Genomic DNA, 13,543 nt, shown 5'->3' with positions numbered 1-13,543 from the left:
ACATACTGTCCTGTTAGTGTATTTTTTATTGAAAAACATTTGGGATCTGAATTTCAGGTGTTAGGGGATAGAAGGAGAGTCCCGTGCTTGTGCCAAGCTTGCACGGTAGCTCGGACACCTGCATGTCCTGCAAAACATAATCAACAAACATGAGGGAAGCAAGTGAATGTGCATTTTTACAATTGTTAATATCACAGAAAAATCTCCTAAAACTTATCTCTGTTGGTAAAAACATCGGAGAGTTAAGCAAAGTTCTTGGACTGGTTGGCTGAGTTACCTGTTTTAATGCCTTATGAGGTTATTTTTTCACGTGGGCTTTTTGCGTGTCTGTTTTCCAACGCCGCTCTTGCAGAAGCCTTGCAGTGCGTGCCCGCGGGGGGGACAGAGCGACGGGGCGCGGAGCGAGGTGCCTGCGACAGCCGAGGGCGGCTGCCCTGCCTGGGCTTTGCTTTGCTGCAGGCTAACTCCTCGCGCAGCGCTATTAGGAGTGCTGCAGTGGGTAAATTCAGAACAAAAGCATCTTAGATCAAGAACCTGACCACTCTTCAGATCTGTGGGTATGGGTACATTTTCCTGTCTTAAATAGACATACTAATAGCTGGAAGAAGAGTAAAAGTTGCCATGCTTTTTGTTAAAGTAAATGGAAATAAGGAACTGAAGGAATAAGAGGCAATGCCATATGTGTCTCCCACCACCTCCTTGCTTCGTTCTGTAGGGCCGTCTGACTTCAGCGCTGGCATGGCAGGCAGACAGCGGCGTTAGCTAATTTGGCTCTGTCTGGTGCTGAACATGAATATGAATTAGAGACAAGTGCCTGAGCTCTCATACTGACTTTTGTTTAGCTGTTAATTTGTTTGAATGTTAATGTGCCGCATGCACATAAGCCCAATTAGGTTTGGAAATGCTTATTTTCTTTTCATGGCTTCTAAAAATTGAAGCTTTGTTTTATGTTAGAAGCTATTTTAGAGGGTTTTTTTGTTTAAAATGATAGGGTGTATAAAAACATCCATGGTTTCAAATTCAGTGGAACACTGCATTATGGCCTTCCTACTCTTAAATAAGTAAATGATAAATTACTCTAACCACAGTCATAGTTTGATATTTGCATTTGGTAGTACCATAGCTAACAACTGTACTAGGTGTGAAGGTTGAGGTTTTGCTAAGATTTCCTTTTAGATGAGTGATTACCGCTGTAGAGGCAGAATAACTCCTCATCTGGAGTGGGGAAATTTTTTAATCCTTTCCTCAAGCATTTATAAGGCTTAGCTTCTGAAATCTTTCTTAAATACTCTAGTACTGATCAACATTGATTATCCTGGTACTTCACAAAACCAAGGCAGATGTTAGTCTGTCCTCACAAAGCTTATCATGTGGACTTCTTAGGCAGGTGATGCACTTGCTAAAGAAATGCTGTTCAGAAAATTTGGAAACTGAAAAGGAAATATGCTGGACCCTGTAGGCATTATTTTACCATTCTATGAATATTTTATTTGCAAATGCTTTGCTCTTGCTTCCTGATACAGGCTTACACATCAGTTGCTTTGTGTGCTGAAAGAAGTCTGCGAGTTGGCCATTTGAATGCCCAGTGAAATCCCAGGGACTTGAGAATTATCTCTGGTTTGAACCTGTTATCTAAATGCAACCTCTAGACCTTTCAAAGTCCAGCCATCGTTTCTGTCTAGGTTTGGATAAAGTAAAAAAATTTGTGTATATTGAATGACATTCACTTGGCGTAATGGCTCTGAGTAAAGTAGATACTGGTGTGTATCTTCTGCAGCTGATATTAGGAAACTTTAGGAAAATTTACTGGTACTGGCATTCATTACTCACAAAAAACACTAATCATAACAACACATTAAAAGCCAGCCTCCTAACTCAGCAAGAGATACTAAAATAGAGATTATGTTACATTTCTCTAAAGAGAATGTAATGCTAAATGATCATTAATTTATTGAGTAGCAGTTCAGTTTCTGCTGTACTACAAAAAACACAAAAAATGAAGTTTCAAGTTTAGATGTTCATATCTTAGTGGTGTTATTTTATTTAGAATCATTTTATTTAGGCTCCAGAACAAGCTGATCTGGGAACTCTGGCGCAGAGCTGGTGTACCTCCTACGACTGTGGAAGAGTAAACCAAAGTGGCCATACTCCAGGGAGGCCAGAGGATATTGTAAATGGTCCGTTAGGCTAAGTGTTTGGTTTTCAATATGTTCAATTCGACAGAGTATTTGAAATGTTGAAAGAGAGGGTACGTTAGGATTTCAGCCAGCATCCAAACCTCACATGGCCTTTTTATTCATTGCTAGCACGTTATTCCACATTAGAAAGTTGGGGAATGAACTAGTTCATTAACACGAGCAGCACAGCTTTGGCATGAATTGGTCTGTAAGCGTTCACCATGCACTACACAGAAATCACATAAATAGTGTTTTCCCCAATTCGAAGTCCACTAAAATGCTTAGAGCAGAATTTTCAGAGGAGCCAAATCTCCTTCCCTTTTACCAGGACGAACGCGAGCTCCAAGGTGGCTTGCTGCTTTTGGCAGGTTTTAACAACTGACAGAAATGGCATGAGCAAAGGCTTCAGCCGTGCCTGGAATTGTGGTATTCCGCTCACGTATGATTCCCATCCCTAGGTAACACATCTTACTATAACAGTAGTTTTATCTGTTTTTCCTTTTAGTTCTGTTTCTGATGATACTACATATGCATTTCCTTAAATATTAAAAGTGACTCATGGGTATCTGTACATATTTGTGCTTGAATAAATGGAAGCTTATAAAGTGACTCTTATCTATGTTATTAAATCTTTAGTTATTTTTATAACTAAAATATACCTAAATTATTTTTGAGTTTCTGAAATATACGGCTATTTCCAGTCCAAGGTTTATATTAGCTAGTTCAAGCTGTAATAGCAGCTGGTGAAGCCGTAATACTTTATCCAGTGATACCTGTGTCACATTTCATGCCAATTATTATGTCCTAAGAGGTTCAGTTATATGATATTTTATCTACAACGAGCTTGTGCTCCCTAGCTGTTAAATTCAGTATCACTGGGCAGAATTCTAGGTTCTTGCATCAGGCAATGTGCCTTTTAATGGTTAAAACATTTCTAAAGAGGGGGAGAAAAAATCCTCGACAGAATGAAAAATATTTTAGATACAGCTTTTGGATGGTGTCCAGTTTCTACATTAAAAATGCTTTCCAACACCAGACGAAGCCTGAATCATAACGACTCATTTAATACCATGTGCTCTCTGAAAGGAAAATGAGATCAGTAGTTAAATGAAATGCCCACAGATCCTGGGCATGGTGCACAAGATCAATAAAGATGATAATGCAGAGAGGTGGGAGGACACTAAACTGGTCTGTTACTCAAGATTTATTTTGTCTTCCCCTATCTTTCAGAGTGCTCTATGGAAACAAGATCACAGAGATTCCCCAGGGCCTTTTTGATGATCTTGTGTCTCTGCAGCTGCTGTGAGTATGATCCCTTCCTCTTCTTTATTTTGCAGACTAGCTAGATTTACAGATTTTTCAGCTTCTGGTTTTAATATAATCATCCTTCCACTGAAAACTCTGCGGGACAAGCTAATCTGTTGTTTTTTATGTCAGGCAACAGGGAGGCAAGGGCTGAAAAAAAGAAGGTGCCAATGGTTTTATAGCCCAGTGCTTGTAACAGATAATAGACACAGAGGAGTGAAGTTTAAGGAGGAAATGGGAGACTCAGTGAAGTCCAAGAAAGGAAATTTGGTCCCATTTGGCTGATGTAAGGGTGGGGATGCCATTTGGTTGTTTTTACAGATTTAGCATGTGTGGTTGGATATCTAGGTCCTTCAGGGCTACTGTGTTGCAAGTACCTGCACATGGAAGCAAAATGGCAATATTAAAGATCTTACTGTTAGCAGCCATGCTTAGTTCCATATTTTTATTGTGCCAAATGTGGCTTAGTTGGAATAGAAATGATTTCAGAATATATTTGTGTATTCAAGTATTTTAAGCCATGTGTGACCTAACACACAGCTGAGATCTGGAATAATCTATATGCTCAGATACTCTTCAGTATTTATTAATGTAGCATAAAAAGTGTCCTAAGCCCAATATGAAATTCCAAATCTCATTCACTCTTTGTCTCCATAATCAAACTGGGGAGCAGTAACCCCTTTTATGAGAAGGAAATCAGCTACTATTTCAGCCAGTCAGTAGAGGGAGCAGAAGTGAAGTGAGTTTAATCTGTATTCCTAATGTTCTGTTTATCATCACAGATGATGCACTTGGAAAGAGAGGGCAATATATGAAATTAATCTGTATTGGCTTATATTGTGTACACACACACACAAAACCCCAAAGCAATAAATGATATAAAATATATAATGAAAATGTAGTTTTTAGACATATTATTTTAAGTCTTTCTGACTGTCTTGACACAACCAGAATTGAAAATCCAGAAATTCATGATTACTATTCAGTGTGTGTCACTCTGTGGTTGCTGTCTTTGCTGCAGCTTGCTAGCCTTATACACTATACAAATTAAACGTAGATTTAGGTTATAAGTCCAGGATCAGAGCCAAAGAACTAAAATTATTATGAAATAGTTGAAGTTGCTCTACATGTTAAGCCAGAGAACTATTCAGATGTGCAGTTTAGCCATAAGATCTTAATTGCAAACATGGGCTGCCCTTCTCTAGAGAAAGACAAGCAAGAGCACATATGGTTTGGCTATGACAAGCCTTGAGCTGAGACGGTGGCAAGCTGTTCATCCCCCCCTGCAGACAGCCTTGGCCTTTTGTACACACTTTTTCTGGCAGCTCCTTTCCTCTCTCCTGTCCTATACCCAACAAGTTTGCTACTACTCAAGTGGCTTCATAGCCCAGCCTGTGCACTAGGAGAAGGCAGTACATTTAGGGGGGAGTTGGTTTACCATGCATGAGAATAACCAGCATGAAAGCTTTTAGAAGCTGCGACTTGGTACGTGTTAGCACAGGTGGTACGTTAGTCACTGGCAATCTCTCGTGTTGTGTTCGGTTCAGTGAAGAAGCTGCAAGCAAACAGAGAGCAAAAGCTCAGTGCATGACTTTGACTTCTGAGAAAGAAACTATATGAAAAAAATCTGAGGTTTTTTTTTTTCCTGAAGAATTTTACAGTTACATGTTTGAAGTAATACACAGTCGCTCTAGCTAACCCAGGACACTACAGGTGGGATCTTTCCCAGCAGAAAAAATAATGATCACTTACCACATAGCTAATGCAGTGTCCTATAAAAATGTGTCTAGAGGTTTTGAATAAGGCATTAGAAAGGTTTCCACCCCTTTATACTGTAGACCTTCTGTGTATGTAGTGCAGGTTTTCCATGAATTACATATTTAAGCCCAGATGCAGTGATTTTTCAGTGTGAATTAGCTAAAGTGACACCTTTTGTTAAAGGGGAAAAATCTATATGGCAGAGAGCAATTAGTATTGTACTTAAACCATTTAGACAATCTCAAGCTGGGCAGATATAAGTAGGCAAGGCTTAAAAGGTGGCCACGTTATGGAGTTCCCGGGGCACGGTTCCTCCGGAGGCGTCAATGACTTTTTGAAAGTATTTGGAATGCAAAGTGGCTGTTGGCAAGGATAATGTTGAGTGATCATGCTTTAAATGCAAACAAATGTCTGCACACTTTTCAGTTCATGGCTCTGAAGCAGCTATTATGGGATTGCTTGTAGTATTTTAATGGATACCTAAAAAACAAATGGCATTCATTGGTTTTAGACCTGCTGCTGAACAGTTGGAAAAGTGCCCTGTGATTACATCTAATTTAGTGTTCAGTGGGCTCTAGATTGGATTTCTTCTTATTAGTCTGGAGACACACTGATAAGAAGGCTCTGATTAAAGTATCCTGGTAGCCAGTGTAATTTCCTAAGCTTGAACTGAAGCATTTTTGAAAATATATTGGTATTATGGTAAAGCAGTACCGTAATTAAAAAAAAAAAAAAGGAGCGGTCATGGGTCCTTTATAAAATTGTTAAGATTTTATTTAGAAAGAAAAACATTACTAGGAAACTGCAGAGCAGATAATATTGTTATTTACTGCTTTAGATAAGTCTCACCACAGTTTCTCAGAAGTCATCCTTCTGTTTAAATATCCTGTCGTAATATAGGCCCGGATTATTCCACTTTTACTCAGGCAGATTTGTTCTGTGTAAGCGCTTTACATCTGCAGACAGTACTACTAACATCAGAAACACTAAAACTGGGTAAAATAAAGTAATATTCAGCTCAGGCACGACAGCATCTTAAACTGGCCCGTTTGTCTTTGGCGTTTGGGAGATGAAGAAGCAGAACAAGTTTTAGAGCACCTGGCCAGCATCAGAATCCCATATTGCTGTCAGATAACACCGAGGTGGGGACGTCAAAAATGTATTAGGCAGGAAAGCAACCAGACATGGACAGTAACCTTTTCTTTTTATTATTTTAACCCAATTGGGGTGAATTTAAAATGTAGTTTCTGAAGTCTTCATTATAATTAGCTCTCTTAAATAGCTAACGTTCCCCACATAATATATGTAGTCCCCCGCAAATAACCACATGATTGAATATATGTAGTTCCCCGCAAATAACCACATGATTGGATTTCTGTTAATTTGCTGGTTTCACAGATCTTACTTCTTCCTAAATCTGCAATTGTAACCAGCACAGCAGCAAAGGTTATTGCCCAAGTCCACATGCACATCTGTCCTTGTGAACAGAAGCTTTTCTTGGACCATATCATCTTCCTTGTCCGGTCTGAAGTTTTAGGGAAAGAGGATGCCAGGAAGCTGCGGTACCTTGCCATCTCCCAAGCATGTGGCAGTCGGCAGTCACACGTTCTTCTTTTCAGCAGGCTGGATCAAGTGTCTTCTGAGAATTTTACTTGATGCGGGTTTTAGGGAGCTATTCTGTTTTCCAGAAAGGGATAAGTCTGATTTTTTTTTTTGCAGAAAAGTGTGACTTTTCACTTCATTGCCGCAACAATCCCTCCAAGCTGTGGAATTGCGGTTGCTTAATTTTCCTGGTTTGTCTAACTTGCATCTGAATATTAGAAGAATGGAAAGTCTTTCGGTTGATGGTGGACGTTTTCCTGTAAACATTAGCAGCAGTCGGTTTGAATGCCTGTCCAGGAGGCCTTAAACTAATCTTAGTCTGTCTTGAAGCTGGAACAAATGCAAATGTCTTATTCACCTGTCTTTCGGGTCTCCTGGAGGGTGGGCAAGCTCTTCCAGGCCCCCCGAGCGTGCCACGCTCTGTGCCAGCACTGTGCAGGGGGCAGATTTTATCTTGGCTCAGCTCTTTTTCGGCCACCTTGTGGCCGAATAAACCTGATGGTTGGTGGCTTGCTCCCCAGGGAGCCGATGTGCAGAGCCAGCCTGCAGTGAAACAGAGGTTCAAGGGGCTCAAGCCAGTGAACTGCAGATAATGGACACCACGTTTGTTCACGAGTATTTTCCATATCTAAGCAATGCACTTTCCTCTGTGCAACCATATTAAAACAAACATTCTTAGAGCCTTTTTATTACAGTTAAACATTGTATGCTTCGTAATGCTCTGTTTCCTGGAACCCAAAGATATCATAAAATCTCTAATGTTTAAAGAGATTATATAGCAAAATAATGTAGGGGGATATAACCTCATTTTTCAAATGTCTGACGAGTATCAGTTTTCAATAAATCCTTTTCCTTGAGGAAATTTATTTTGCATAGTTACTAATCACAGAAGTGCTTGGGCTTGTTGATCTTATATCTTATGGTTGAGATCACCATGGTTATCTGGGCAAGCTTTGAGGGCAAGAAAGAATTCATATAGTGGACTCTGTTTTGATGCTGCTGGAAGTAGGTATACTCCTGGGGTACATATAATTTGAAAGCAGAAGTATGTGGTATTCCTCTCCCTCATAAAATTAAGCCAAAAGCTTACAGCTTTCTCCTTTTCCTTATGTGTATAAAAGCCTTTGATCATTAGGGAAAACGCAGTGTGCATTGTAGTGGGAAAAAGACCAATAATCATAATAGTGCCCAGACACTGACATACTGACAGATAACTTCAAAAGTGATGAAGAATTGAACTTCCAGATGCAATTATCTAACCTTGGTTAGAATTGGAACTAGATCTAATCTTTTCTACTTTGACTGACCTTTATTTAAAATAGAATTGTGTGAAGTGGCAAATTGTGTGTGTGTGCCTTAACTAACCAGTGCTATTGTCAGTCTTCCCAAAACTCAACCTGTCAAATTTTGGTTTGAGTAATTCTCCTTTTTATCTGCTTTTTATGCTATCTCTACTTTGGTTCATAGTGAGATATTTGGTCTTCCATATCTCTTCCAGGGAGGTTGCTTGGAAAATAATTCCATGGCAAATTTGTCGAGTCTGAAGTGCTTGTGCTAATTTGTAATTCTAAACCAAATTCCAGTACTTAAGAGCTTAAAATAGTATCTGCCAAATATTCATTGAATACTTTTAGAGCTTGTTAAAAGCTCAAAGCAAATCCAGTGAAGCACAAGGCCATGCAAAATATTTTTAAAAAGGAAGACATACAAAATGACTTTAAAGAATGTACATCAATTCTAATATTATTGTATTATATACATAATGCTATTATGTACATATTAGCATTAAACAGTGATACAAAATACCATATAAATACCAGAATACAGAAATGTCACTTTTCCATCTCCAAGCCCTTTACAGTACAGTAGTCTCTCCCCATAGTGATCTTTAAGTGATATATAAAATTGTGTTCTGTAGAATTTTTCATTTTCATCATGGACAAGAGACAATGGGCATAAAATGAGATGTTCCAACTGGATGTAAGCAGAAACATTTTCACAATGACAACAGTCAAGCGGTGGAACAGGTTGCCCAGAGAGATTGTGCCATCTCTGTCCTTGAAGGCTTCAAGGCTAGACTCAATAAGGCCCTGAGCAACCTAGTCTGACCTCAGAGCTCACCTTGTTTTGGGCAGTCCAACAGGACTAGGGACCTCTTGAATTCTCTTCCATCCTGAATTATCCTATGAACCTATGAGATAAAGCAAATATCTGCATTAAATATCTCTAGATGGTCCTGCTTTGAGTAGGGTTCAGACCAGATGGCCTCCAGGAGATCCCTTCCAACCTATGTGATTCTGTGGTTCTAAATTCCTAGCAAAATGACATATAGGAGCTTTTCCCATGATTACTCAAAATACTGCTGGCTGCAGCAGAGATGCCATGTGACCTTGGTTCCTCTATTCCAGGACAGACCTGTTTAATAGCTTTAGAATTATTTTCAAGCTGTTCGCCTCAAGCTTTTTTTCTTTCAGATTTCTGCATTTAGGCTGCTGTTGTGATAATATTGCTAAACTCAATAACTGCTGTTAAAGTGAGGGAGCAGCATCTGCCAGACGCAGAAATACGATTACAGTCAAGCTCTAATGAAAGACTGCAACAGCGTCTGCCTTTTCTGTGTCACTCCTGTAATCCATTTGCATGCCACTTCCCAAAACAACCGCTAGTTTGTACGTCAGCATGTAATTCATTAGCTCTTCTGACGCCAGTGTGCTAAGCTGGGCTCACCTGGCAGTGACTCTCCTGGTCGTTATTGCCCAAGAAACAGGCTCTGATAGCGCAAGAAGTTGAGAAAAAAAGTGTTTATTCCCCTGTTCATGTGAATTGTTATGTGGTTGTCTAAAACCAGCTGTGACCTTATCTACAGTCGTAAGTTGGACAACGTCGACATTTGAATAACAGGTATCCGGATGCTATGACAACATGTGCTTATAACTCACTGGGTAGCAACACAAGTATCACAGGAGCCTTTTGTGGATGTTGTTCAACAGGAGTTGCAATTTTTTGGATGAGGAATGAAACGAGGCCTTTAAAATCTCTCCAAACTAGGACTGTCAGGCTGTGCTTGGTGCTTCCTTTTTGACTCATTATTCAGCTCATGAGTTTTCTATTTTAATTTAGTTTGAATAAATTTGTCATTGCCATCATCATCATCCAGTTTCCTGAACACAGAGAAACACTTGAAGCTGGTTCAAGCGAGCGTGGTGATGAGTTCCCGCTGGGTCTTACCAGCTGGAGTGCTGACACTCTTCGGTGGTCAGTCATCACGTTGGAAGCTGTGAGTTTTAAGAGATACCTGAACATCCTGACACAGTGAGAGGCAGTCAGATCGCCGCCCGTCCCTCCAGACCACTCCGACATGTTCCTGGGCCCTACCATAGCTGTTTTGCCAATGAGCAGGCAGGGGCGCGCGCCGCTCTGCCGTTGATGGGGCTTGTCGCCGCTGTGGGTGGCCCTTCACAGGAGGCGGCGCTGGCCGCAATGCTTCCCTCTGGGCTTTTCAGCTCTTCTCCCATTAATCAGTGTGCTAAAGCAAAACACGACTCTGGATTCCTTACAAATTTCATGAGAAAATGCAGAAAAAAACATGAAATTTGTTGACTTGTTGGAAAAGTCTGAAGGAATGGTTTCTCCCAAGAGACTCCTTTCTCTGCTCCCATATAGGGCCTTTGAATGTAGGCGAAGACTTTGGCTATTGATATCCAATAAAAGTAATATATATTCAATTTGAGTTTTGCTCTTACCCATGCAAATAACTTCAGTTCTCCTCTTCCTTACAAGTCTCCTATGTATTTTACATCTGCCTTTTCCTAGCCAGTTTTCATTTTCCTAGGGAAGTCTAGCACGTGGGATGTGCCAGTCAGTTCGGGGGCTGTTGGACATTTTAATTCTCCTTGCGTTGTCGTTGTCATAAGGCAAAGCTGGCGGAAAGGACAGAGCAGTTTTCCAGCGGCTCTGTGCAGCTTTCCTCCCTGACACTTCCCTTTGGCTTGTTAATGTACCTGCGATGATTTCTGGTCCATCCTATAGCAACAGAAATCAACCTGCAGTCTCTGGAGTGCGCTGGGGTTGCTAGGCTGCTATTTCAGTCCCTGAGTTATGTAGTTATTTGCTGATGATTTGATTGCTTGACTTCACTAAGCTGAAAATACAAACACTGCTAAGGGTAAAAACCATTTCAACATCCCCATTTGCTCTTAAAAAAACAATTTTTTCGATCATTTTCTTTTTGGAGTTCAAAATATTATTTAAATGTTAATCACTTGAAACTGTGCTTGGGCATATAATTCAATTATGGGACCATCTTAATTATGCAGATGGCGCTTGTGAGCATCTGATACAATTACTGTGCCAATTCAGTACACGTTCTTTCAAAGGGCTTAGCTGAAGCACATTATTATTTCAATGTGTGTGGACAAATTCACTCTTTCAGGAAATGGGATCATGGAATTGTAATACGGCTCTGCTCTGCGCGTTGCTCGCAATGGCGTGTGAACTGCAATGTCTTTAACCACTCTCCTGTACTCTATGGTGGTCTTTGACTCGCAAGAGATTCCTTCATGGTTTTAACATATCCAGAGGGATGGAGACTTGAGTTAATAATCCATCATCCCTCTGGGTAGCCTGCGGTTTTATTTCTGCTTGAATTTTTATCTGCCTTTTGAATGCTGCGCCACATCTGGAAGCTGTGTGTAAATCTCACTCAATCAAGCTGATAACAAAAAGGGAAAATTAGTGGAAATAACTTTCACCATAAATTGATGCAAAAGAAATGCCACATAGGTCTTACCAAAATAAGACTAAAAATTTAATGTCATCCCTTCTTTCAGCATGAGTCTAATGAGAATGAACCTTTAGTCTGTTTTACAGCATAGTTCGATGTTTAAGCGAGATCAGCATTTCTGATTGCTACAATAGATCTGTCTTTTCCATCTGCCTTTGTGTTAGTTTGGATCAATTTTCATCTCATCACTTTTAACTATAGGCGAGGCCAGCCTTATATACCTAATTAATAATTATCTGCCATTAGCGGGGCTGTGACAATTGAGAAGGATTTAACAAAGAACTGGAATTTCCATCGGATGCAATATCCAGAGTGAATATTCTAAAATAACCAAGAGGTTTGAAGGGGATATAAACCTTAATGCTTCTGGCCAAAGGTCATTCTCTAACTTTTGGTGAGTAGGAAGAAAACTTCTTAGAGGGTGGTTTATTCTGCTTTCTCACAGCTTTTCATTTCAATTTTTTTTCTTTCTCACTGATTCTGATCAGAAATAGGATATTAAAATATGTCATGGTCCATCCAGTATGGCCGTATCTGTATTACTTTTGAGCTCACTTACCATCTGTCCTCTTTAGATTTAGGTATTGCGCATATATTGTATAGATGCCATAGAGGATAGGTGTTGTCTCCCCCCAAAAACTATGTAGTACCTGAACTCCCACTTCTAAATGGTGTGCACAAGCACTTGCCTGTTACAAATTACTTTCTCTCGTGCTTCAGCAGAGAGGGTGCCTGTGTATCTGCAGGTGTATGTAGGGTCAGTCTCCTCGGTTTTGTATTCTAACTCTTACAGAAGTGTCACTGATGATATCACCATGAATAGAAATGGAATAGAAATAGTCATACAAAATTTATGCCAGGAAAACTTGCCCCATTGCAAATTCCAGTTCCTAGTGCTGGGTTTAGTCATGTTTTGTAGAAACAGATCAGAGAAGGACTTCAAATCCTGAGTGTTCGCTGCAGTCCCAGGAGAGCTTTGGGCCGAGCGCTTACTCGCTGCGGTCAGTGGCGGTCAGACCTCAGGCCTGCTCTTTGCGCTGGGCTGAGCAGCATCTGCCCAGCATGGCTTTGCTATGTGTACACTTTTTAAGCATCACAGACAGACATGCCTGCTGTCCACATGCGTGAAGGCGACAGTCGTTCAGTTGTAGATTCTCTTATTACTGAGATTACTTTCATTTTGGCTTTATGCTGTTACAAGTGCTGCTTGCAACATAAATAGTTATTATAATTATAGCAAAACTACCATCTAGCAAAATAAATCAAAGCACTTTTTTCGTTTCAGTTTCCTTCCTGTGTAACTTAGCCAGTTACCAAATCTCCATCATGGAACAAGCCATCCAAGTTAGTAAGCATAACTTAAAAATAATGTGGGACTAGTACACAAGGACGGGGAGTAGAAACTGAAGGATTTGCAAAATTAAGTGCATGTCTGAGGATATTGCTCAAAACTTGGTAGTTGATGCTGCCTTCTGAATGCCTGGTTAGCCTATGCTTTATAGAAAAGATAAGACCCAAGCTTGAAAGAGAAATGCATAATGCATGAGAACTGAGAGGGAAGGGATATTGCTTTGGCTTGGTCATATGAACAGCTATAGAAGCAAGTACTAAAAGATGACATTGCTGTTGGAGCAAAACCTCAGCTGTCTAAGGCATTGGAGGAACTGTTCATAGATGCTAATGTGAAAATTACCCTGTAACTTCTGGTGGAGTCAGCAAAAGTATGGATTAGGTGCCACATAATTACCAGTCACAAAAATATAAATTACAGAGGGGTCATGCTAGTGCTGTTTATGATTTCATAAAATGAAAAAAAATATAACCCTGTTTGTCCATCATTGCCTTCTATGGGACCTTCTCTTATAAAGGCATCAAACTGCTTTTTCCCTGACGTATCAAAAATTTCAAGTGGATTCAT

The 13,543-nt window shown here is 40.1% G+C and overlaps 1 protein-coding gene across 4 annotated transcripts in view; it reads left to right on the top strand.

Moving 5' to 3' along the window:
• Positions 1-13,543, top strand: part of SLIT3 (slit guidance ligand 3) — a 517,687-nt gene that overhangs the window by 366,539 nt on the left and 137,605 nt on the right. For 3 of the 4 annotated variants that reach the window (XM_067304842.1, XM_067304843.1, XM_067304840.1), the window contains one exon: positions 3,408-3,479. The exons of the other annotated variant lie outside the window; for it this stretch is intronic. In XM_067304842.1, the coding sequence (XP_067160943.1) occupies positions 3,408-3,479 (72 nt within the window). The remainder of the gene's footprint in view (positions 1-3,407; positions 3,480-13,543) is intronic. 4 annotated transcript variants of the gene reach the window in all.

The sequence above is a fragment of the Apteryx mantelli genome, chromosome 14 (genome assembly GCF_036417845.1).
Source record: "Apteryx mantelli isolate bAptMan1 chromosome 14, bAptMan1.hap1, whole genome shotgun sequence".
In the NCBI taxonomy this organism is placed as follows: domain Eukaryota; kingdom Metazoa; phylum Chordata; class Aves; order Apterygiformes; family Apterygidae; genus Apteryx; species Apteryx mantelli.
This window is presented reverse-complemented; position numbering and strand designations above follow the sequence as displayed.